At 37.6% G+C, this 27,139-nt stretch overlaps 1 protein-coding gene across 7 annotated transcripts in view; it reads left to right on the forward strand.

Moving 5' to 3' along the window:
- The window catches only part of REPS1 (RALBP1 associated Eps domain containing 1), an 87,901-nt gene that overhangs the window by 54,612 nt on the left and 6,150 nt on the right, over nucleotides 1–27,139 (forward strand). For 3 of the 7 annotated variants that reach the window (XM_040449046.1, XM_040449043.1, XM_040449040.1), the window contains exons 9-16: nucleotides 9,825–9,946; nucleotides 13,438–13,518; nucleotides 19,009–19,096; nucleotides 20,293–20,394; nucleotides 22,121–22,193; nucleotides 23,514–23,632; nucleotides 24,445–24,509; nucleotides 26,887–27,072. In XM_040449046.1, the coding sequence (XP_040304980.1) occupies nucleotides 9,825–9,946; nucleotides 13,438–13,518; nucleotides 19,009–19,096; nucleotides 20,293–20,394; nucleotides 22,121–22,193; nucleotides 23,514–23,632; nucleotides 24,445–24,509; nucleotides 26,887–27,072 (836 nt within the window). The remainder of the gene's footprint in view (nucleotides 1–9,824; nucleotides 9,947–13,437; nucleotides 13,519–19,008; nucleotides 19,097–20,292; nucleotides 20,395–22,120; nucleotides 22,194–23,513; nucleotides 23,633–24,444; nucleotides 24,510–26,886; nucleotides 27,073–27,139) is intronic. The other 4 variants (XM_040449042.1, XM_040449041.1, XM_040449045.1 and 1 more) reach the window with 4 other exon arrangements.

The raw sequence follows: 27,139 nt of genomic DNA on the forward strand, positions 1-27,139 counted from the left end.
AAAACTTGGGCCTTGTATCTAGAATTTTGCTGTGACTTTCTTTGAAAACTGGTAGGATACTAATACAAGGAAGTAAGTCAAGTTTATTCTGTTATGTTATTTTCTAGAGACTTGTCTGAACCTGTTATCTGTTGCATTCAGATTGGTGAATTTGGCTATAGCATGTAGTCAGTGGAGGCTTTTGTTTTTTATTTTTAATTTAAATAAATTCTGGTTCTTTATAAACTCGACTTACTGCCAGAATTTTAAGGTTGATGAGTCAAGAACTTCTTTTTTGGGCATTTGTCTTTTTATCCCTGTTAAATCTGTTTAGCTAAGAGACACTCTGGTTTGGTTTTAATTTTTTTTTTTTTTAATGTTTATTTACTTTTGAGAGAGAGAGAGAGTGTGAGCCACCCAGGCTCCTGTAGACACTCTGCTTTTTGCCTACATATATCTGTTTACTATTGCTTTAACTATAATTTTAAAGGTGTCAAAGAAACAGATAATTTTGTCCCATTCCAACATAATATTATATGGTTTTCTGATCACCTTTATTCTAAACATTTGGCTACACAGCATTAAACTCAAATCTGCTTTGCCTACATATAAATGATAAATTTGGAATTCTGTTAATTTGGGGGTTGGAGAAACTGTTTAATATTTTTCCACCTACCTATCCTAAGCCTGAGATTCATATTTAAAAAAAAATGAGCCTGGAGCCTGCTTCAGATTCTGTGTCTCCCTCTCTCTCTGCCCCTCCTCCACTCACACTCTGTCTCTCAAAAATGAATAAAAATGTTAAATAAATAAAATAAAATAAAATAAAATAAAATGATAAGCCTGAGAGTCATAGTACACAAAGTCCTTTGTATATAGAAATTATGTGACACTGTAGATCACTCAATATCCACAAAAATAATTTAAAATAGCTGTGTTTTTAGAAGTTCACCTTAGAAGTTTTAAAAGTTAAAAGGCAAATACCCAAAGAGTTTCCTTTGGCGGAGCTTGCTTTGGGATTCTCTTTGGAGCCTTTCTGACTCACAGGCAAAAGTAGTTCCTGTTCCTCTGATCTCTCGTAATATTGCCTACATGCTGCTGCTTATAGCACACACATCACACTGAATCCTGTTTTGTTTTGTTTTGTTTTCCTCTTTCTACTACCTCTCTGAGCTCTTTAAAAACAAACAAACAAACAAACAAAAAACAAGAAATGTATCGTGTTCATTATAGTATCCTAAGGACCTAGCACTTGGCCAGGCGGGTACTAATAAGTTGTTCAGCAAATAATTATTGAGTGAATTAATGGTAAATGTGTGCCACTTTTAAAGTAGGATGTTTTTCTTAACACGTTTCTTTGAAATATGGCTGTTTGTTACCATAAATTTGTGATGTTGGGGCATACTAAATTATTAGCTCTGCAGGTATTCTGTGTTGGCAATTTAAGTAACTTAAAAAATAAACGATGAATACTAGTGACTTAAGTTACCCCTAACTTGGGGTAACAAGTTAGGCTTTCTATATGCATGCAAACATGGGTTGGGTTGGGGACATATGTAATTTTTCCAAAATTATTTGATGAGGTTTTTAGGATTAAATGTCAGGTAAAACAGAATAACTAATGATCTGTAGGTGGAGTGCTTATGTGGGCCTGAATTAAAATACTTAATATTTAACATCAGCACTGAATCGGGCAGCTAGGGTAAATAAACAAGGAAACTTGGTTTTTATTGTCTTACCAAAAGAAAAAAGAAGCCTACAAAAATCCATCTATGGAAACACCTTTGTGAAGTCTTCAAGGACAAAACCAAACATGTTGGGATACTGTGCACCTTCAGCTCAGTCCACAGAGAATCTTCTTTAGAGCACAGTTTCAATTTGACATAGATTTTTTGTGATTATTTGGTAATATCTCCCTCTTAAACTAGCCTGGAGGATCCTAGGCGGGTAGGAACTGGATCATTCTTGTTCATTGTGTCTCAGCACCTGGCAGGGTGCAAACTGAGTATGTAAGTAGGCGTTCACGTTTTTTGAAATGACTGAGTGGCTGAACCACTTGTTTTTAAAACTGTTTTCTGTCTTCATACCACCCTGCTCGCACGAGTAGTAATACCTGGTTGGGACGCTCAGAGAATGGGTGAAGTTATTCCCTATTCTGTCTCCTCCTCCATCATCACTGCTTCATAGTAAATTGAGCGTATTTCATTGTTGCTGAGATGACATGTAGTAGCACAGATCCCCAATCTCCTTGCAGTACTTCTAATATGAATAGACATTTTTTAATGTTTACTTATTTTTGAGAGAGAGCATGAGGGAGCACAGCTGGGGAGGGACAGGGAGGGGGAACAAAGGATCCAAAGCAGGCCCTATGCTGATTGCAGAGAGCCCCATGTGGGGTTCGAACTCGCAAACCGTGAGATCGTGATCTGAGCCCAAGTCAGACACTTAACTGACTGAGCCACCCAGGCGTCCCTAAACATGAATATTTTTTAAAGCCACAAACTTTTTATGGATAGTTTACCAAAAATCCATACTTGAGACTAGCTTGATGCCAATCATTGTTGACTTTTCTGTTTATCCAGAAACTTTTAACATAGAAAAGGCCAACACAGTAACACATGCAGATACCTGTTTTTACACAAGTACACACTATAGATCCTTGATTTTTTTTATAGTGTTGAACATCTTCGCACTTTGTCGCATATAGGGCTGTCATATTCTTTATCATACAGTGTATTCCATAATATAGATGTGGCTTAATTTAACCAATGTCTTATTAACGGATTTTTGGATAGTTTCTTGACTTTACCTTTAAAACAGTACTGCAAAAAAGATACATATATCTTTATTTTCTACAAAGAATCCTAAATCTTTATTTAAAAAAAGCTTTTTTTATTTTTACTTATTTTGAGAGAGAGAGGGAGAGAGAATCCCAAGCAGGCTCCACACTGTCAGGGGCTTGGACTCATGAACTGTGAGATCATGACCTGAGCCAAAACTAAGAGTCAGTGGTTCAACCAACTGAGCCACCCAGGTTTCCCTCAATCTTTATTTTTGAAAGTTCACTCTCCCAAATGACTTTAGTTGCAGAGGAAAAAATCAACACTAATATTCATCGTTACCTTTACACCTAAGTAATTACTTCTCAAGCCTTCCCCTCCCCCCCATACACACATATATACATTCTTAACATTAGTGTCCTTTTTTTCCAGATAGTTGGTTGTTGTATGTGACAAATCAGTACAATTCCAAATATTGGCAAAAATGCACCATTTAATGAAATTGGTCAAAATGATTAGAACTCCATAAATTCCTGGCAAAGACACTGACAACAAGATTAGATCATACTTGAAGGAGAAAATCTCTACAAGGATGACATGGTAGGGGCTTTAAAAGATTACGGTTTAGGAGCGCCTGGATGGCTGGATGGTTAAACGTTCAACTCCTGATTTCGGCTCAGGTCATGATCTCGTGGTTCATGAGTTTGAGCCCTGTGTCAGGCTCTGTGCTGACAGTGTGAATCCTGCTTGGGATTCTCTCTTCCTCTCTCTGCCCTTTCCCTGCTCGTGCTCTCTCTCAAAATAAATAAGATTTTAAAAAAAAGAATAAGTAAAGGATTATGGTTTAAATATCAGAGCTTTAGTAATAGTCCTTGTGAATAATTACTGATACTTCACATTATTTTTTGTATAAAGGACAAATTTTGTACTTTTTCTTTACAATTGTGATATGAAACTCAAAAGTGAAATGAAAGACGTCTGTCTTCCTCTGTAGGAAAGAGAACTCCATGGAGGGGCCCCTCGGTGGCTCAGTTGGTTAAGCGTCTGACTTCAGCTCAGGTCATGATCTCACAGTTCGTGAGTTGAAGCCCCGCGTCAGGCTCTGTGCTGACAGCTCAGAGCCTGGAGTCCGCTTCCGTTTCTGTGTCTCCTTCTCTCTCTGCCCCAACCCTGCTCATGCTCATGCTGTCTGTCTCTTAGAAATAAATAAATGTTAAAAAAATTTTTTTGTACATAAAAAAAAAAAGGAAAGAGAAGTCCCTGGAAATAAATGAAAGCATTGTCATCTTGCTCAATATTTTGTCTTTATTTACTGTGTTTAAGTATAGGCCCTCAGTAAATGTTCACTGATTGAATTCTTACTTTTATTAATTTTGCTACCAAATTGCACCTCAGAATTATAGCATCTTTTATTCTTTGGTCTTGATACTCATTTTCACAATTTTCTGTGTTAAGTTTTGAAAACAAAGCCCTACATACATTATTTTTTCTTCATGAAATTTTAGTTATTTTAACTGGATTCACATAGATGCACTTCTTCCATTTTTAGCTGTTCTTGGATAATGGGAACCTTCTATGTATCTGTAGATTATATTCTTTGAAGTATAGTAGCTGAGTCAAATAATAGTTCCTATAAAAGATCAGTACTGCAAAAAAAAGTCAACAGTTTACAATTTAATTAGGATTTGGAGTGAATGTTTCTTTTCAAACATTGTACACAGTTTTGTACTTAAAAAATCCTTGGTTTTAATTTAAAACTGGTAAACTATGTAGCCTGTATAAAGGTCTGCTTACTGAAGAAGTTTCCATTTTGTGGAGTGTTGAAGAAGAGTAAAATTAATTTTTCAAATAGAATGTAGTTTTTTTAATGGGTATAATATCAAAACAAAGCATAGTATACCTTAAATTCTTTAATTTCTTTTTGCATATCCATTGTTTGTCCCTGTCTTTTAAGTCTGCATGAAAAATGTACCATTAGTAGTTTTACTTGAAGACTTAACATTTATCCAAACCAGTTTTTGTTTTAAATACTTTTTTTATAAGAATAATATTCACATTTCAAATAAGACATGTAGCTGCTTATGCTTTAACAAAGCTATTAAATGAGATTGCAGCTTTGACTGAGGTTTCATGATTGAAGGATTCTTCCTACCTTTATTTTGCTACTTGAAAGCAAAATAAGTTTTAAACCCTAAGACTCTAGGGAGCATATGTATTTCTATCATATTAATAACAACCAGCAGTCATTTTTGAAGCAGTGTTAGCATGTTAGTGTAACAATGGAAAGATAAACCTAGAACAAAACCAAAGGTCTTTGAGAAAGACCAGTGTTCAGCAGGCACGCTGTACCGACCCGAATCTGGGAACTTTTCAGAATCTTTGGAGGCTAGAAGGATGGAAACTACTGACAGGGTTTTTATTTTCTGGTGTGATCCTAAAAATACAGTTTGCACTCATCTAATATAATCATTTCTAACTTTAAATGTAGATTGACAGTATGTCATTGTGATCACACAGGGTTGTGTCTTCCAGACCCACTTTTATACATGGAAATACTTTTTGCATAACAGCCCTTTTGGGGTTTACTTTAACAAATAATTTAGGCTCATGCTCTTCTTTTTCAGCCCTGATGCTCTGATGATGTCAGGGGCAGAGCAGAACCCTCAGGAGGGAGGCAGGGTTGACACAGTGTTCCAGCGGGAGGCTAGGTTGGAACACTGCATCAGGTAAGCGTAAAACTACGCCCCTGCCTCCGCAAGATACAGTCTTAAAGACTAACTTCTGTGGGTGGGCGTGAAGCTCTTGGTTGGCATTTATAGGGAGCCAGGTTGAAGGAGGTGCGGTTTACTTACAGACCTAGTGCTTCTCAGTCTCATGACTGTTAGTTTCTAGAACATAGGTAATTTGTTCTTTTTCTACTACCATTTGTTGTTCTATATAAGAGGCGATGTGTGATTTTGCTAATTTATTCTAGAAATAAATTTTGGATTTTCTAGGACAGTGAGTTTTCACACTTTTTAGTCTTAGGACCCCTTTACATTCTTAAAAATTATCGTGGACCACAAAAGAGTTTATGCGGACGAGACCTATCGGTAATTACCTATTCAACAAAATAGCTACCCTTTTAGAAATTAAAACTGATAGATTTTATGCTTTGTTTTAAAATAACAATAGAACACCTTTTATATATTAACAGATATTTTTAGGAAAACAACCGAATTCTCCAAAATAAGAAAAAAAAAATTATAAAAAGGATGGCATTGTTTTACATCTTTGCAAACCTCTTTAATATCTGGTTTAATAGAAGACAGCTAGATTCTCATATTTGCTTTTGCGTTCAGTCTGTTGGATATGTTGCGTTGTTTGAAATGTGTCAGGAATTGGCAAACTAAAGGCTGAGGACCAAACAGTCTGCTGTCTCTGTATAGTCCACAAGCACAATGGGGTGGCGGTGGTTTTTTTAATCGAGGTGGGGGGGGCAGTATTTGATGATACATGAAATTTATATGAAATTAAAATTTTACTTTCCGCAAATAAAATTTTATTAGACTACAAACCAACCTCATTCCTTCACAAGTTATTTCTGGCTGCTTTTGCACTGCAATAGTTGCATGTTTGCAGCAGAGACCATATAGGCCGTCTGCAAAGCCTAAAATATATACTGTCTGGCCTTTGTAGAAAAAGGTTGCCAGTCTCTAATACATGAAGAAAACGTGGCCTCAGTAGTAAAAGGAGGACTATTTTCAGATAATTACAGATGTTCTTTGGTACTACTCCTAAACTCAACAGATGGTAATTTCTTAAAGGTTAATTGAGAGCCGAAACCATATAGATGAATTGTTTGTACTGTTACATCAAAATCCATAGGTTTGCCTTGCACTTTGAATACACTTTGAGCGAATCTTTTACCCCATGCATGATTTTGTAACTTAGCGCATTGATTACTTGTAAAACATCAGTTTATTGAGTTATACAGACCTTTCTTTCAAACATTGGGACATTTTATTATAAAATGTCAAAAAAGCGTATATGTTAACATAACCTATCTTATCAAAGAAGCATTGTGAAGTTCTTGAGAGTATGGGCATGGATACACATTTTCCAAAATTCTTATTTTTTGCTTGAAAGCTCAAACTTTGTCATTTGTAACAAATACTGAAGATAGTTGGTTTTCCTGGAAGTGACAGGCTCACTTAATTCATTTTTTGAGAAAATGCCTGCATCATATCCAAGTCTGCATAATTATAGTTTATCAGCTATTCTTTCAAGGAAAATGGTGTTCCATGACAAAAGTGGCCTGTTCAGCTGACAACTGAGCCATACAAGTACTTTTCCTTGAGACCACTGTAATCCTGGATATGAAATAGAGTGCTTTGTATACGTTTCCTTTTTTTTTTTTTTTTTTTTTTTTTTTGCCATGCAGAGTATTGAGACGTGTTTTCAGGGTTGAGGTTTCATAAAAATAATTTTTAGTGTGATAATTGTGAGCGTTCTTCAGTGAAGTTGTCATGCTTGTTTATTTTAACTGGAATGCGTGGGGTGAAGGATATAATGACTAATATATTTTGGTGCCACTGCCTTGATTTTTGCTTATTGATAAGCCAGCAGTTTTACCCACCATTGCTTTTGCTTTATTGTCGTAGGTGCCGTCACAGGAAAAAGCATTATTATCATTACAAAAACCATTTTGACTTTTCAGAGCCCGTAAAAAGTCCTGGGGACTCCCCAGGAGTCCATGGACCACAGTTTGAGAATTGGTACTCGAGGAAAATAACTATTAGAATAATTATGAAGTACAATTATTTGGGTGGCTAACATTTCACTTCTCGGCCTCGAGAGGCTGGACCCAAGGCAGTTTTGTACCAGTGAACCAAAGAGGTTCCCAGAATCTACCCTAAATTGTAACTGCCCTGAAGTGGGGGTAGGGTGCAGTCTGATCCTAAATTTGTAAGTAGAAGACTGAGACAGGAGAGCAGAAGTCTGGAAATTTGCCCTGAGATGACATTTCGAACTTCACTGATACAGTCTGACTTTAGATAGATAGGTTCTTTTGAAAATTAATCATTCTGTGCTTAAGACTGTTCTAATTCTGCTTTTCTCCATATGAATACCTGCTTTGGGGTATCTCTGACGTTGCTTCATTCACCATCCTCATTTTACTTAAAGCGAACAGTCAAATTTACAGCCATTATCTTCCTTTCCTTAACTTCCTTTCCCTTGGTAATCATAGGGGGAGAAGTCCGTAATTTTCGTTCACACTGAGAACTGCAATGGATTTATCATAAATAATGTTTTCATTAGTCCTTCTCTGAGAGTTTTGAGCCTTCATAGAATATTATAGGAGGCATTGGTTCTACACCACTCGGACACGTTTGTTGACAAAGGGACAAGATTAAGAAAAAAGTAGCAACTATTCTTGATCTTGGAAAACAAAAGTTTATCAAAATATGCTGGACTGCAAATTAGGACTTAAAGAAGTTATGTCAGGGTAAGCGAATGGCAAATTTGAGATAGCCATGGAACAGAAATGGGGCAAAGAGAAATTTTGAGAACTTTTTCAAAATGTCAACAGGTAATTTTTGTTTTAGGAAAGTAACAGTAAAGAAGAATGAATTTAAATGGAGAACCTGAAAGTAATTCAAAAAATATTTGAGTGCCTGCTATGTATTAGGTCCTCTGTTAGGCCCTAAAATATAAAGGATTTGCTTATGAATAGGTTGAAAGGTAAAAACCTTTATATTGCTAAGTTATATGGCCATCTCTTAGGACTTTGAAGTACAGTTAATGGCAAATGTCTTTCTGATGGAGAAACTCAGGTGCTGTTTTATTCAACTTGCCCATGGTCAAACAGTGAGATGCTGACAGATTTTAGAATCATATTTTTGTTATAGGTTCTCAGTAGATTAAGTAGTCCCATTAATTTGGCAATTAATCTGATTTTCAGGCTGGGGTTATATTCAAAACCATGTAAAATTTGGGAAAATTGGATTCAGAGTTTAGTTGCTGTTGAAATTCCTTCTGTTTTTACATTGGAATGTAATTACATTGTAATGTAATTATACATTGTAATGATAAAAGTTGGCTTATTGACTTTGCTTTTTGCCCAAGCCTGGGACCTTTCCTTTCCTTTTGCTGTCTGCCTTGCCAATATATGCTGCTTTTTGGTAACGGGGAGGTTTGTAGAGAAAATGTGAGTGAATGAGTTCTAAATCAGCAGTTTCCAAATTATATTCCAAGGGAATATGGAAGGATTTTGTTTGATAAAAATGGTTTGTGTTTGGGAAAAACTGGTTAAATAAAGTTTATTTGTTCAAGGACATTACAAGTCTTTGATACACAGGTGTGCATGGGGATGTTCAACAGGGAGTTATAGTATCACCACATTTATTTGAACAGGAAGCCTAATTTTTTAAAGCACCTTAATGATTAATCTTCCATGAAATACACTCTGGGAACTGGTGTGAGATTATTAGAAAATGATTCAAAATAAACCATAAGAGACTCAAATAGAGAACAAACTGAGAGTTGCTCAAGGGGTATTGGGGGGATGGGCTAAATGGGTGATAGACATTAAGGGGGGCGCTGGTTGAGATGAGCACTGGGTGTCATAAGTAAGTGATGAATCACTAAATTCTATTCCTGACATCATCATTACACCATATGTTAACTAACTTGGATTTAAATTAAAAAAGACATCTAGTCAAGTAAGATAAAATTAAAATAAAATAAAATAAAAGTAAAGTAAAATAAAATAAAATAAAATAAATTATTCAGAGCATGTGCCTATTGCATTTGTTGTTATGTGTAACACTCTTTTTCTCTATTTATGCCTGACTAGATTTTATTTTCATGGAAAGCTATGGTTCCGAGTAGACAATACATAGCATTAATAAGTATTGCCTGATTGTTTGATTTTTAAAGTGTTTATTTGGGGAGCATAAGGAAAGGAAATTCAGTTTATAAATTACTGCTTTTGAAAATCTTTTGTTCGGTTTTCTTTTATAAGTAAATATTCCTAAACTAAATGTATTGTTTATAGAGAATTTCTCTGTTTTTCAATTGCAGACGTTGGGGATCAGCCAGGTGAGGTAGGTTATTCAGGCTCTCCTGCAGAAGCACCTCCAAGCAAGTCGCCGTCAATGCCGTCACTAAACCAGACTTGGCCTGAGTTGAATCAGAGCAGTGAGGTTAGCAGATCTTCCCTTTTCTTTTACTAACATTAATTATTTTAAGGTAAGAAGTTCCAGACAGAGTAATTTCAGCAGATAGCTCTGTCAGTATGCACGCATGAGAGAACATACCCAATATGACTGTGATAAAGGTTTATAATGACATGACTGAGCTTTTCCAAGTATTTTTCATAATAAATACTATCGTTTGGTTTCCAGCACTTATTCCTGCTAAAGCCTTGTGAGTTAGATGGGGCAGACCCATGAAGTTAACAAAGGGGTGGATATCTTGGCCCACATATGTCATAGCCAGAGAGGGTCTGGAGCTAAGATTTAAACACAGATCCTTTGACATTCAGTCAGCTGTGCCCACCGTATCACACAGTCTTCTCATTTCCTGTAAGCAAGGTATGTGATAATATATTCCGTATCTCAGCATTGGAAGTGAGTGTGAGAAGTCACTCTCCAGCTTTCCACATGAAAAAAGCATTTTCTACAACCCAAGCTATTTATAATAATTTAGTTCTATGCTATACAAAATGGAACGATTTAACTACCAAATACAGTGGTTAAAAGATAAATCGTGTCAGACCAAGCACAGCATGCAAAACAGAATTTGAGACCAAATACACTGCCTCCCCCCATTACTTGAGCTCCTCTATAGAAAACAATAGAAATAGGGCCACTCTGATTAGAAAAGAAAAAAAAAAAAGCCCAGAGGCCCTCCCATGGGGCCACTCTGATTAGAAAAAGAGAAGGCCCGAGGTCCCCCGACTCTGCTAAACCTTAATGCTGTGTAAAACTCCTAGGAAACCACTGGCCTGGTCTGTGAGAGCAGTTTTCTTTGTGAACAAGTACTTTTTTTCTTCTCGTTTTTGATATCACTTTTATAGTGCTACAAACCTAGAAGTTTCTTGTTTCAGGAAAAATTCTAAGCTTTCTATGTTTTCCATGTATTTTAAAGGCTGAAAAACACTAGATGGAAGGGACACTAGTTAATTTTACATAGTTGGAAAGCAGAGAAGGAACTGGCAAATTTTAAGTACTTGCAGCTGCTTTATGACATAATCACAGATACGTGTCTGAGACCTTATAACATACATTTATCATCAAATAACCATCTAAGTCCTTGTTAGAGGGAGGAATTAAGGCTTAAAAGAATTTACTAGTAGGAAAAAAAATTTACTAGTAGGCTTTATAGAAAGTATGGTCAGTTTTCTTGAAATCACTAATTTTTGCTACATTTATTCATTTGTCATTTTTAAAAGCACTATCAGATTAAAGGAATATTTATATTCCATTGATATCAGTTCATAAATAAAAGCAACTCGTTCTAAATCAACTCAGTTCTAAAGCCCATCTTCATTCTCAGTAAAATTGCATGTGATCATTAAAGACAAGGAATGGAGTCCCTTCCAAATTCTGATTTCAGTACTTGCATTTTCCTTTCAATATTCCTAGCAAGTTTCATTTTGTAGTATTTGCTACAATGTTCATCATGAGTGTCACAATTTTTTTAACTACATATGAAATATCAGAATGTTACTAAAACTAACATTGATTTTGAGACATTTTAATAGTATTTATAAAAAGTATATATACTTAGGGTATGGAATTTAAATTACATTTTAATTTTCTACCACAAAGCACTAATACTCTTTCAGCAAATACTCAGCACCTGCAAACACGGACGGGGCACTGGTTAACACTAATAATGGCACCTCACATTTGTCGAGCATAAATTTTGCTGTGCCAGCTCTGTCCAAAAAGCTCTCACATGTGTTAACTCCTGACAGCTTCGTCACAACCTTGTGATACAGGTATTATTAGCCTCATGTTACAGATGGTGAAACTGAAGCACAGAGAGGTTAAATAACTCGCCTAAGGTCATACAGCATAACTAGGATTCCAGCAGCATGCTTTTAGCCATTATACTAAAGTAAAGATCTGGGTTGTTTCTCTGCTCTCCAGGTAGCTTATATATAACCTTAAAAAACCCAAGTAAAACTTCATGTCACCAGATAAGATAGGTAATGCCTTTTTTTTTTTTTTTTTTTTTTGGCAAAAATCTTCTGCATCTAAACTTTTCTCCATAATTAGATAATTAGGATTTTAAAAATTTCTTCTCTACCCCTGCAACAATAATTATTGAAGAAACTGATTATATTAATAACATCACTGAAGTGATGTCCGTGACAAAAGTGAATTGTTGTGGGTTTTCTTTATTCAAGAATCATTTTGAATGCATTAGTATTTCTATCTTAATTTTTATGAAAAAACTTATCTAGAGGGAGAGTTGTTGAATGATTTATATTATCTATTTTTGTAGATAATTTTCATCAGCGTATTTGCTAATCTTTAATTTCTACATGTCTTCTCAAATTGAATATCACTATTTTAAATAGTAAGTCGAACTTTGAAGCATAAAAATGTATACTTTTCCACACTGAATTATAGAAAGGATTTTGGCTAATAGAGTAGGGTGTGTCTGTGTGTAAACATTTGTGTGTATATATTGTACATGTGTAGATGTTTTTCCTTCTTCAGAGAATAACTGATAATTCTTAATCAAATTTTAATGCAATTTTGATATAAAATTCTTAGCTATTTTATTACTAAGATCTCCCAAACAAATGGAATTTACTAAAATTAACGTATGATCACTCCACCTGTTTTAAGAGGTATGATATTCGTGTACCTCTTTTAGAGGAGTAGTATTTCATATCAAAATATATTTTCTATATATAACACAAACTCAGATGCTTGATTTGCTCTCATTGTGGCCGCATTCTGATTTTTCTAGCATGGGGTGGGGGGCGGTGCCTGATGGGCAGTTCTGTCTTGTGGTCTGGCATGGCCCTGTTTGTAGTGCTGATGGCAGGGGTTGACTTGCTACAGATTGACATAAGCTGAAACATATATTAATTCCGGAAATCTTTTCATTTTACCTCAATTATATTTTATTAAATATCTCTGCATACGGATAAAATATGTGCACGTACATAATAGAATCATCTTTCAGGGGTCGCACTGGCAAGTCACAGTGACTTGCTTTGTTTTGACCAAAACTTTGGTACACAGGATTCATTTAGCATCACCAAATCAATACATTAACATTAGAATTTTGAAAGAAGGATTTGAAGTAATACTTTCTCTAATCAAGACCAACCCCTTCACATTTTTACTTTGTTGCCATTTATATCACTTAGATTCTCTTCCTACAGGGTGTTTTGAGTTTTAATTCTGTGACACTTTGAATCTCTCCCGTTGAGATTGCAATAAATTGTTATCCTACGTTGGAATGTGAAGCTGCCCGCCTTAACATTTTAAGATGACCCAGCATAGAGAAGTATAAAATGTTTATGGAAAAACAGCAATTACGGAATTTTGTCAGGCCTTTGAAACACAACTTGCAGTGCAACCTCTGAATTACTTTGCTAAATCTTCTCCAATGATCTTTGACTCCATCTTTCTCATCATGCTGACTTGTCTCTCCTCTGTCTGTTCAGCAGTGGGAGACATTTAGTGAACGCTCTTCAAGCTCACAAACTCTGACCCAATTTGATTCTAACATTGCACCAGCTGATCCTGTAAGTCAATCACTTAGCTTGCTTGTTTGAAATTAATTTTATTAACCCAAATTTCCATTCATTATGGTTTTTAGCTGATATGCATGATTGAGTGGAGTGCTTAGAGGGAAATGGTGGCAGGCTTTTCAATTTTTGTGTGCTTAATGGTGGAAAGAACATTTTTTTTTTATCATTCTCTGTATTTTCTAGTTATTTTGATGACAGAAAACTGTATGTTTTTACAATCTGGTATATGTGTCTAAGGAAGTATTTTGTGAAAATTGGTTTAGCTGACCTTGTTTTCATTTGCTAATTAAGTGTATGTTCTAGTAAACATATACTGTGTATCTCAGTGAGTGACACTTAGTAATACTGTTTTATTTGTATGCTTACACATCATGTAATATGTACTATGTATGTAAATATGCAGTGTCCTCTTTTATTTTAACAGTCCAGATGATATGGCTTTGACTTAATTAGTATGTTGAGTTCTGTTACACAGAATCAAGCTCAGCAAAAGAATACAGAGTTGTTGGTCACAGATTCCCATTGTGCAAGAGAGCCTCCGTCTTGTCTTCCTGTGGCTCACTGTGTTGCTTTGAAAATGCTACAAAGTTCACATCTCAGATTTAAAAAATAAATTCTATCCCCATAGAATTAATTTCATATATGCCCAACTTGCCCCTCAAATTATTTGAAAACTTCAAAACCGTAGCTATTAACCATTCTTCTCACTGTTCACTCCTCCTTTTCCTTTTATTTTTTCTCTTAAAGAGAAGGACATGCTAATAAGCACCTTTCAAAAAGAAAAGAGGAAGTAAGTAGGAAGGAAGGGAAGAAGAGAGTAAAGGTAGGATTTTTTTTTTTTTTTAAATGAGTTGAGTGGAAAGATACGGAAAAAGTGACAAGGCATTCTTTTTAGATGTTTCTGATCAAAGAGAGCCATTAGTTTTTAATTAAATATAGAAATAGCCTTATTTAATGTGGATTTAGAAGAAATGGCATTTAAAGATAGTAGTACATCTTAGTAGTTTAAATGAATGGATCTTTCGTGTGCTTCATAGTTTTAAACAATTTGTATCTGTGAAATAGTGAGGATGCTGTTATATTGAAAACAGATAACTTATGGAAGTGTTTTAAGTGTCTGTTTCATAGTTCATTAACTATGTAGATATCTGCCTTTTGCTTCTCTTAACTGCTGTTTTCAGGGCATTAATCTTCAGTTTTGATCTGAAAATTAAGGAGGAATAAAAAAACAAAATATAATTTCTGCTGCTTGTTAGGGCTGTAATTAAGGTCTTTTGGGAAGTGACAGGTGCTATGAGCTGAAAGACAGTTTACCTTTGCTGTAAGTTTTATTTCTCCATATTATTCTTGTCTCCTACTTAGTCGTTATTTTTATTTAAAATACTTAATGGAAGTCCTTTTTTGAGAAGGCAAGTTTGATGTAGCAATAAAGAAATGCTCTGTTTTAGTCTCTAACCCTTAAGAGAGGTGAAAATAATCATGGTATGACGATTTTTTTGTCAGGCCAGGAAAGAACATTATGTATAAAAATATAAAACTCAGAGGCAAAATAAATTGAGTCATGACTGGCAGGAAATGCCAGGAAATATTTGACTTCATAATATTGATGTTCTTGTAACCTTTTGGAAAAAAATACCCAAATTTATGAATTCTGGCTCTAGTGTTGAAAATGATATGGCTCCACACTTTATGTTTTTATCTTCAGTGTGGCAGGAGGTTCTAGGAAATTGTTAATTGCTATTTTTAACTTGAATTTAGATCTCTAAACTTGATAAAGTTGGCAGTCTTAACTATTTATAATCTGGTACCTAGAAATATCTTTTTTCTGTTACGGTGCTAAACTTAAATCTAAACTTTGTTCCCCAACTAGTAATCTCACTTTAAACCTGGCATTAGGAAAATGCCCTGCTCCCATCGAGGATCTAATAAGTTCTTACCCTTCGCTCAATGCTTATCTGGCGTACTGTCTTCTACAGAACACAGCCTATACCCATAATCCCAAATGATCCTTTGCAAGGCTTCAATAAATAATTACAAGTGAGTAAGTAAGGTCCACACAGATTAGAGGAGAGTCGCCTAAGAGAAAAATACCACTGCAGTTCTAATATGCATTTACATACCTTACAGTGTTGGAAACATTTAATGGAATGGTTTTTAAAAGCTAAAAATTATAATTAGCCATTCGCTCAACAAGGTGAAAGTCTGTGAAAAGCCCCACACTTCTCTGTAGCACGTAGAGACATCTATATCACACAGTACAGTGACCCCACATGCACACTGAGATGGGTAATTTTTAGGCTCCCAGAATTGTGATGAAATTGAGTTTCTGATAGCTCATTTCCAGAAACTTGATTGCTTTTGTTGAACTACTTTATCATTAATAGCCTCTGGTAGAATCTGCTTCTGCTACTAAATTCTAGACTGATGAGAAGTGTAATGCTCTAGTCTTTGCCATGATGTATGCCCAATCTCGAGTGCCGCCGAACTTCTGAGTAATTCAGGGTATAAAAAGGAAGTGTAGTTTGCTTACAGATTATGCCCAGCCAACTCACCTGGTTTGGTGGGGCCCCCTTCTAAGTGCCTCTGATACTCCCTAGGGGTGTAAAATGTCACACACGCGCGCGCGCACACACACACACACACACACACACACACACACACACAAATTCCAGTTTTAAGTAGACCACAGCTTAATCATTATAAGTTGATGGTTATAATACAGCTGATTGTGATAATTATCATATATAGTCGTGAGCAGGATTGTGGGCAGAATACTGTGAGCTCACTCAACCCAGTGTATTTGGGCAAGTTTTCACAAAAGAGGTTATGTTTGTATGCTGAGGTTTGAGTGAAACTCTGAATTGGCAGGAGTGGACAAGGGCATCCCAAGCAGAGAGAATATCACAAGCAGATCTGGTAAGTGGCAAGAGTATAGGGTAGACACGTGGTTGGCGATTCGAATGATGGGGCTAAGGGTTGAAACCAGACTGGGAAGAACTTTGTGTGCTAGACCAGGGATCTGAACTTAATCTCCTAGACACGAGGAGCCAGCCGGGAGTGCCGTGACAAGATGAGGTGAGAAAGGCAGTTAGGGAAGATCACTCAGGCAGGAAACAATGTGAAGGATCAATGGGAACAAGAGAGAGCAAGCTGGTAAGTGACACAGAAGTGGAAAGTAGGCAGACTGGGTTCAGACAGGATAATGGGATTTAAGGCAAGTGGAAACTACAGATAAATGAGCATAATATATTTAAAATGTGTACATGAAATCAGATGTCCAAATATATGACACAAATGTGCCATAAGTGATTAGGAATGAGTTTCCTAGAGGTGATGAGGTGATTTTAGTAGGTGGAAGAAACTGGGCAGAGCCTGCTAGTCAGTCTTCCTACTTTTTTCTCTGTAAATTTGGGGATGCTAATTTGGAGCAGAGAAGGTGTTACTTTGGCATCTTATGGCTCAGGATTCAGAAGCCTGTAGGCGTTCACGGTTCTTGATTTGGATGTGGAAATGCTCAGAGGCAAAGCTCTCTGTCCTGCTGCAAGTCTCAATCACAAGCGAAGCTTCTGACACATACGGCAGTTGTAGGTTAGGCCTGTCATCTGTGTAAAGCCCTGCGAGGGGCCGCCTTGTCCTGCAGCGGGTACAGCCGTTGCGGGCTCCCGGCAACCAGTGGTTGCATGACTGAAGTATGTGACCCAGAATTGATTTGCTGGCACAGAAACTTAACAGAAATTATTTGGAGGATGAATAGAACATTCATGATTTTCTTTTCTTGGGATCATTATCGTGACTTCCATGGAGTGTACTGGAAATATATGAAAAGGCTACTTAATCGTTCCAACTGTTACAAGTTCTATGTATCTGATTTTATACACACGCAAAATATATATTAGATGAATATTAAAACATCTAAGAAGGTTTTTTTTGCTTGTTTTTTCCTAGTTTGGGGTTTGGAGTTAAGAACTTATCTCACAAACTATCATTTTTTTCTCCTTTGACCTTGCCTTATGAGGTTAAATTCTGATTCTCATGGCATTTATTTCTGCCACTAACAATGCGAGTTAAGAAAGTAGTATTTATCCCCTAAAGCCATGTTTTTTATAACTGTAAATACAACAAAGAACATCTTATGTGTATTGTTAAAATATTTCCCTGAGAATGACTGTTTATTATATGAGAAATCTAAACTTGTATCCACATATGTATTCATATTTATAACTGTGATTTTAGAGTTGTAGAGGAAATGTTCGAACTTTGTCCAGAGCCTTGCTGGTATGGGGGCAGAAAATTGCTACGAATGGGTGTATCAGTACAATTGCAACAAAAAATTCATTTGTCATAAATTGGTTGGATGTAGAGATTACGAGAGTAAGCCAGGGAGACCTGTCAAACAAGAGACAGTGTCGTGGAACTGAACTTTGTCTAGCAGAGGCTTCGTGTCGCCTGCTACTCTCAACCAAAAATGGTGTCTGACTTAAACTGAAAAGTCCTGATCCTTCACACTAAATCATAAACATAACTCATAACTAGATATCTGAAATTTCAGGATCTCAAGTTTAGTCTTTAGTAGGAGCACACACAAAATAGGAACTGAGTCTTCATAGAAGGAACTGAGCCCCCTAGCAGTTCTGGTCAGTTGCTATTCAGCCAAATGCTTGATCCCATTCTGGTCCCTCCCCTGTGGGTCTCAGCTGTCAGGGCCAGGTCTGCCTCGTACCCAGGGGCACCTTTCTCCTTCTCTTGTCTTTCCGAGAGGCTTGTCTCCATCCTCTCTTCTTACTTTGCTCTTTTCGGAGGTCTGTTTGGCCAGTTTCCTTACTCCTTTAACTACACTTGCCACTCACGAAGGGATTTCAGATGTATTACAGTCATGAAAAGGTTTAAGAAAAATGTGAAAATGTTGAGAGTAGGAGTCTTATTCCTCTTAAAAAACGCATGCCTTTGTGGAAGTTTTTTAAACAGTTCTGTAGAACTAATCTGTAGAAAGTACGTGTCGTGCCTACTGTTAAAATATAGCAAGGATTATTACCTTTGTTTTGTATAGGAAGAAGTAAATGTCCATTTTTTTTTCAGCAGTTTAGTGAAAGAGTTCAATCTGTTAAGTGTTTGGGTTCTCACGAAATAGTTGTTCACTTTAACCTCAAAGGTTCAAATTCGTATAATTTCATGAGATCGTCTCACACTCTGCCTTCGATTATTGTCTTCAGTGGTAGTTTCATGGACCTTCTTTTCACTCAAACCTTAACCACTCAAGCTAAAGTGTTTTTTTTGTCAAAGAAACCAGAATGTTAGGCACGCAGAGTGAACTGGACTTTTCACTATAATTCTGAAACATTCCATTAAGAAATTAATTTTCGCGCTTGCCTTCGCATGAATGAGAAAGTCTGTCCACCAGTTTTTAAAGTGTCGTCAATTTTTACCGTTTCGTGGTGTCGGCGTGGCACTTGTGATGTAAAGTCTGTGTTTCCCGTGTGCCTGCAGGACACCGCTATCGTGCATCCGGTTCCCATCCGCATGACTCCGAGCAAGATCCACATGCAGGAGATGGAGCTGAAAAGAACCAGCAGCGGTGAGAGGGCTGCTGCCTGCTGCCGGGCCGGGCTCCGGTTGGCGGTTAGCGGCAACTAAACGCACAGTTCCTCTTCGGGGGTTCACGTCTAGTTCATCATTGTCTGTTTTTTAACATAGTCCTTTCTGCAAGCATGCATATACATGCGGGCGTGTATGTGCTTTTCATCTTGTATCAATTGAGTTTATATTACAAAGTCTTAAAGGAAGGACTCTTGGCATATGTGGCGTTCCAACACCCCGTGGGTTTTTATGATAACTGGTGTGAATTCACATTTTAAGTGTGTTGGGATTTTAACCAAAGAGGTTTACGGTTAAAATAAATTTTAGCTTTAAAATTGTATGTTTTGCTTGAGCTCTTGAAGTTTCTCCCTACTTTAAAGTTTTTGTTTTTAATGTTTATTCATTTTTGAGAGACAGAGAGAGACAGAGCATGAGCAGGGGAGGGGCAGGGAGACAGGGAGACACAGAATCCCGAAGCAGGCTCCAGGCTCTGAGCTGTCAGCACAGAGCCCGATGTGGGGCTCGAACTCACGAACTGCGAGATCATGACCTGAGCCGAAGTCGGACGCTCAACCAACTGAGCCACCCAGGCGCCCCTCTCCTTACTTTAGATTAAATGTTTCAGTTAGGGCTTCTAAGAGGTATATTTATTTTGTATATAAATCAGCATTATAAATTACCTTTTTTTTTAGAGAGAGAAAGATTGTGTACATGGGAGGGGCAGGGGGAGAGAGAGAGAGAGAGAGAGAGAGAGAGAGAGAGAGAGAGAATCGTAAGCAAGTTCCATGCTTAGCAGGGAGGATGACACGGGGCTCGATCCCACCACCCTGGGATTGTGACCTGAGCTAAAATCAAGAATCGGATGCTTAAATGACTGAGCTGCCACCCAGTCACCCCATAAACTACTTACTTTACCAATCATATGTGGGGTGCTTTGTTTAATTACCCTGAAGGGGATAAAATTAATGAAGTATGAACATACAACTTGACTCTTCTGTTATAAAGTATCTTCTGTTACTGCAGAAAACTAAATTCTATATAAACAAGCTTATATTTTATTAAAAATACTATTTTGTCTTATATCTCATGGCATACCTGCTACTTCTTTGAAATACCTAAATGAAGTCTTGAACTCTGAGGTATATGAATGTATTAATTCAGGTCTTGTACTTTCACCTATTAATTCTCTACTAGATCATACTAATCCCACTAGCCCATTACTTGTGAAAACGTCTGACCTGTCAGAGGAAAGTAAGATAAATTCATCGGTGAAATTTGCTTCTGGAAATACTGTAGGTAAGTGAAAAATAGCATTACAGCTTCCATTTGAAGTTGATTGAGTCTCAATTTAGAGTCTGAATAATTCAAATGTGTAGCTATTTCATATTACCTTTACTGAATAAAGTAGAGATTAGTCAACCCTTTGACACCTCCTACCCTCTAGATGGGTAAATGGTTGCTCATTGCCTCCTGGACCTGCTTCCAGGCAGGCTTTCTGTTTGCCATCCCTCTCGGTTAGCCACGTTTAGTCCATGACTCCTCCCACCAGCTCCTTTCTCTCTCTCTCAGTAAATTGTGTATACATTCATTTATGCAGCCTGTGTTAATGGAATACTGCGTGCCATGCTCTGTTCTAGACACTGGGGATTCAGCAGTTAAAACAGAAAAAAAAATCTTTGCCCTAGTGGAGCTTACATTCGGTAGGGGGTGTAAAAGAAAAATTTAGTTTAAAAAAAAAAAGGAGCTCGCATCTTAGGAGATAATTAACACCGTGGATAAGGATAAAGCTGGGAAAGGGAAGAGGAAGTGACATTTTTAATAAGGTAGTCAAAGAAGACCTTACCAAAAGATGACACTTGGGTTAAAATTTGAAGGAGATGAGGGATTCAGCTTTGAATATCTGAAGGAAGGACGTTTAAGGCACAGGAAAGGGCACACGTGAAGCCCTGGTTTAAAGTAGTCATCAGGGAACAGTGTAAGAATGGCTCTTACTGAATGAGATGAAAAGCCATTAGAAGGTTTTGAACGAAGAAGTATGTGGTTGGCCTTTATTTTTTAACAGGATCACTCTGGCTGCTGTATTGGTAACAGGCCTGAAGAAAGCAAGAGTCAAAACAGGGAAATAATAGAATAATATTTAGACTATATTAGAATAGTACAGGCGAGAGAAGATGACAGCCTGGCCTGGAGTGGTGGCAGTGGGAGTGCTGAGAAACGGTCAGATTCTGACTCTGTTTGGTGGGGAAAGTACGTGGGACTTGCTTACCTGTGTGATCGAGGGTGGGGTGAGAGGTCAAGGGCGATTCAGGGAATTTTGGCCTGATACACTAGGAACTGAGGAAGGCTGTGATAAGAGTAGGTTTGTTGGGGAAGATTGGAAGTTGACTTTTGGATATCTCCGGTTTGAGGTGCCTGTTAGAACATCCAAGTAGAAATCGGGTAGTTTTGGTATCATTCCTGTAGAATTAAACAATTCAGTTATTTGATGAGAAAAAGGAACGGGGTACATTTTGAAATGAAACTAAACCAAATAACCAGTCCCTTTAATTTATAATCCTTGAAAATGTGGAGTAGTATTAGTGTTCCTTCAGATCGACCCTGGAGTTTCTGTTTTAAAATCTGTTACTGTATCACAACCATTAGGCTGCCTCTGGAGTTCTCTGCTCCTCATAAGAGTTTGAGGAATTGGCAGTGATACTTTCTCAGGCGAAAAATGGTGAACCTCTGACTAATTTCATAAGTTTTATTGTGGTCTATGCATATTTTTTATTCCTATTTACATTAACTTCTCTAGATTATAACTTGTTCCGTGTGCATAGTATTTTGTTGTGTAAATATGCCATGATTTATTTGATTTATATTTAATTGTTAACATTTAATGACACTAGGATGAACTCTTAAGCTCTTAGCCAGTCTTTAAATGTCTCTGATTTGAACTAATAATTATCATACTTGTTTAGAGTATCTAGAGTAAAAAGTGAATAAAAAATCATTATTAAATAGAGTATATTCCATTTATCAGCAGATGGGTACAGTAGTTCAGACTCTTTTACTTCGGACCCAGAGCAGCTTGGAAACAATGTAACTCATCAAAGGTCAGTATTTCTGTCAATAAAAAAACACATGAAATATGTTGTCACATTGTAATATTGAGAATTATTTTAGAACCAAGTATAAATTATTTTCCTCTATTCTTCAGTTCCCTGAACGCTGTTAGGTTGCCTCCTGGTTTATGTAGAAGGGAAATGATTTCGATTCTTTCCAACTCTAATAGGAAAACAAAAGGAACCCTTATCTTACCCCGCGGTAGTCTCTGGAAGGTTTAGGAAGTGCTGTAGTAGCATTAGCAGTTTAAGGTAGTCCTTTGTGAAGGTAAACAGCTGAGAGTCTGAATAAGTACTAGAGGTACAGATTTTCTTTTAAAGCCTTGGTGGCAAGTGTCAGCAATTGTTTTGAGATGCCATCTTTCTAGATGGCACACCCTCATGTTGGCCTACCTACCCTCCCTGAAGATCTGCGTGACATAGAACTTTTCAGACACAAATAAAAAAGGTGTGGGATAGGGTGAAGGTGGCCAGGGATTTGTCTGCAAGGGCTTAACTTAACCATCCACTAAAATCTGTGGACAGGACAGGAGCATCTTTTTCCCCTCTCCTGTTATACATGCTCAGTATCCTTTGGCCACGTGCCTGGAGGATGTATATAGAGACAAGTAACACAGAATCTCAGGAGAGCTTCTTGAGTCAAAGCCTGCTTCTTCATATAATTCTTTCTGTATATCTTAGAGTTCTCAGTCATCTTGAGTTTTATTCTTCTTTTTATCCCTATAAGTGAGGAGCAGATTGTCAGAGTCCGTGAGACTCTTTTTCAGAATACAAAAGACTTCGGTGGCAAAAAAGTGAATCTCTGGGGGGGGGGGGGGCCGAAAATGAGGACAGTCCCCTATACAATGAGATGGCCTGTGGAGACACAGGAATGGTCACCTCAGATAGTTGAGCAAGATTCTGCTCCACTTTCCCAAACTTCAAACTTTAAATAAGTTGAAAGCTAACCATATCTGAAAGTGAAGTCTCTCTTTCTTGAAAATGATTTTTCAAACTAATATTACCTTTAATGGAATGGGAAAGCCATTACTAGGTTTGCAGTCTACCTTGAATTCATGTTAATAACTTTCTTTTCAGATTTTTTAAATGCATAATTATCCTTTATAATTAAAGGGTATTTGCCCCATTAAATAATTTTTTGTTTAACGTATATCAGAAAGTCTTCTCTTTATTCATTGGTATACTTGTCATACCTACTTGAGAAAATGTCACACCACTGAGATCCTTTGCTGCTTAGCCAAGTTGAATGCTTAAAAAGAAGAAAGCTCCAATACCAGTAGCATCAAGAAGTGTAATGGGTGGATTTTGTAGGTCTCATTCTGGAACGTCGCCTGATAACACTGCACCACCACCTCCCCCTCCAAGGCCTCAGCCTTCTCATTCTAGATCATCATCTTTAGATATGAATCGGACCTTTGCAGTCACCACAGGTGGGTCAGAAGACCATAAAATCATTTGATTCTAACGTTCATTAAAGAGCACAACATTTTATTTTCTTTTCTCTTAATATGTCTCATTTTTTTATCTGAAGAAGAATTTTGAATTTAAAAGGTGTCAAGTGAGAGGATTTTTTTTTTCTTAATGTGATTGAGTTAAAATGATAAAAGATGGGAACCTGAGAGATGCCACCAGAGAGTTTAAAACAACCATGTGGAGAGAGATTAAGGAGGGAAAGCTGACAGAGGAGAGAGAAGACACATAACTTACTCCAAGGTTTTAATTTCTATATAACTGGTTGTATTGTTATTATGTTGATCAAAATAGAAAAGTTAGGACCAGGCGATGAAGATGTTCTGTTTTGGACATTATGAGTTTGGAGTGATGAGGAAAAGGGGACATAATAACAGGCTATTGGACTTGTGGGTTAAGAAAGATTGTATTATTTGAGAATCATTTACATAGAAACGGTAGAGTGAATGAAAAAAGAAAATTTGGACATCTGCGTATTTTATAGCTGAAGAGCATTCAGAAGTAGGAGAAGAAAGCCAAGATGGTATAGTCTAATGGAAACAAGCATGTCACGACTGTCTCGTGCAGAGAACAAGAGAAGCGAGGTCTGAGAAAGGGCCACGAGGCTTGGTTATTAAGTCCTATGTAGATAGTGTTACAGGATTGTAAATGCCTTCTAGTACTTATCAAACATTCTTAACAAATCTTCATCATTTGATCACATTCACTCCACCTGTTTGTTGTACTAGCAAAGTGTGTATTTACTAAAAAGACAACTTGTGTGTTTACTCAGGACAACAACAGGCTGGGGTTGTTGCCCACCCTCCTGCAGTGCCTCCAAGGCCACAGCCCTCACAGGTAATCCTTCAGTGCTTCCATTACTGGGTGGTCTTATCTGTTAGGTGTTCACTGCTACTCTAGAATTACTTTGAAGATCAGGAATTACCTAATTGTCATTCCTTTTTTTTTTTTAATGTTTATTTTTGAGAGAGAAAGAGAGACACACACAGAGTGTGAGCAAGGGAGGGGCAGAGAGAGAGGGAGACACAGAATCCGAAGCAGGCTCCGGGCTCCGAGCTGTCAGCACAGAGCCCCACATGGGGCTCGAACCCACGAACCGCGAGATCGTGACCTGAGCCAGAGTCAGACGCTTAACCGACTGAGCTACCCAGGCGCTCCTCTAATTGTCATTCTTCATGAACATTTCATTCAGAGAAGCTAAGTCTTGTTTGGAAGTCAAGAATAATGATTGGAGTTATCTTTTGAAAGAAGCTTAAAAGTGGACCAAATGATAATGTCTTGATAAAGGAAGGTTTAGTGGAAAGAACAACAGGTTGGGCGACAGGAGATGTCCGTTTATGTCCTGGATCTAGCAGCACCTCAGTGCCCTCACTGCATCTCTCTGGCGATGTTATTCCAGCAGTAGAGGAAGTGTCAGATGACCTCTGTATCCCTGCCAGGTAGAAATTGTTTCCGCCTAATCTGTTCTAAGATTCTCGATTATAGCTGTTAGTTTTATGAAACTGGCTGGCTGACTACCTTTTACATGAATGAATTCGGTTGATCTTTCTGAGTTAGATCCTTATAATGAAGTTGGTTATTTGAAGTTAAAAAGATGGTTTCTTAGTCTTTACGAGTAAGATACTGAAATTTGAAGATTTTAGTATGTATTTTACCTCAAGTACTATCGGAAATATATATTGGGTTAAACTGGAAACCCAGGGAGTTGGTCACTTGATTCAAGAACCAGTCCAGCGGGGAAGACAGACCTATAAACAACAATTACAGGACAAGTGCTGCTCCAAGCGTATTTGTAAAATGCTTCGCCACAGCTTTACTAGCCAGTGAAGTCAAGGGTCACGTTGAAAAGGTGTAAGTAAAACGAAGGAAGTAAGGCTTTAAGCAAAGACTTGAGAGATGAAGTAGTGTTTCTTGGGGAGAGGGCCCTCCAATCAGAAGGAATGACATCGCCTGGCATAATCAAGGGAAGATGAGTTAGTTCTGTGCAGCCAGAGTGACGGGGGAATGAAACTGTGGACACGGGGAAGGGGCAGAGCATCTCCAGATCAAGAGTTTTTCTTACAGAAGATGGATAAGCAGGGAAGAGACTGCAGATTTATTCCTGTGTTGTCCTGTACTTCCATCACAATAAAACTGCTCACACTGTATTTTAATTCCTTGTTTTCTTGCTCTTATCCTGCACTAGACTATCTGCTTCATTAGGTCATGGGCCTTATTTTTTTTGTTTGCTGTTATTTCCATAGTGCTTAGCCAAAAGTTAGATCCTCAATAAATGTATTTTTGGGTTGAAGATTTTAGAGGATTGCTCTGGCAGAGGAGTGGAAGAAAGTTGAAGGGAAGTAATGCCAAAGTATTGGGAGAATAGTTAGAGCGGTGGTTTTCACACTTTAACGTAACCTTTTTAGAAATATGATGGAACATTTTTTTAATAAAAGTAACTTTTTTAAAGCACAAACTGTTGTGCAGTGGCCCGATTAAAAAAAAAAAAAAAAAAAGACACAAGTAGAGAATCTGGGAGTAGGGCCAGACCCTCCCTGTCCTCGGATGTACTTTCTTTGTAATAAGAATTTTGTAAAAGTATCTTTTTTTTAAATCTCCTTTATTTTTTTTTTTTTTTAATTTTTTTTTCAACGTTTATTTATTTTTGGGACAGAGAGAGACAGAGCATGAACGGGGGAGGGGCAGAGAGAGAGGGAGACACAGAATCGGAAACAGGCTCCAGGCTCTGAGCCAACAGCCCAGAGCCTGACGCGGGGCTGGAACTCATGGACCGCGAGATCGTGACCTGGCTGAAGTCGGACGCTTAACCGACTGCGCCACCCAGGCGCCCCTAAATCTCCTTTAAAAACTTATTTATTTTGAGAGCGAGCACAAGGAGGGGCCAGGGGGCGGGGAGGGGGGCGCGGGGAGAGAATCCCAAGCAGGCTTCGTGCTGTCAACGCAGAGCCCAGCCGGGTTTGATCTCATGAGTCGGACGCTTAACCACCTGAGCCACCCAGCTGCCCCTAAAAGTATCTTTTTTTATTGAAAGTTTGTCATCTTAACCTCTTGAGTGTCTCAGCATGTCACTTACAGTTTTTTAGAGGCTAGATGCTACTGTAGCTCACCTCCCTGAATTTACAGGTAACAAGGTTATTTGTACAATGTATTTTCAAAGAAGGTTGCTGCCAGTGATACACTAATGTGTGTTCCTCCCTCCTAAACCATCGTGTAGGCTCCTGGTCCCGTTGTGCATCGCCCAGTGGATGCCGATGGCCTAATAACTCACACTAGTACCTCACCTCAGCAGATACCAGAACAACCAAATTTTGCAGATTTCAGCCAGTTTGAAGTATTTGCTGCGTCAAATGTAAATGAAGAACAAGAGGATGAAGCCGAGAAACATGCAGAGGTCTTACCGGTGAGTTTTCAAGGGCTTTAGCTGATTTTCTACTGGGAAACGCTTCCCACATTATATTCATAAGTAG

Source organism: Herpailurus yagouaroundi, unplaced genomic scaffold (genome assembly GCF_014898765.1).
Source record: "Herpailurus yagouaroundi ecotype Mexico unplaced genomic scaffold, PumYag 198, whole genome shotgun sequence".
NCBI classification, from domain to species: Eukaryota; Metazoa; Chordata; class Mammalia; order Carnivora; family Felidae; genus Herpailurus; species Herpailurus yagouaroundi.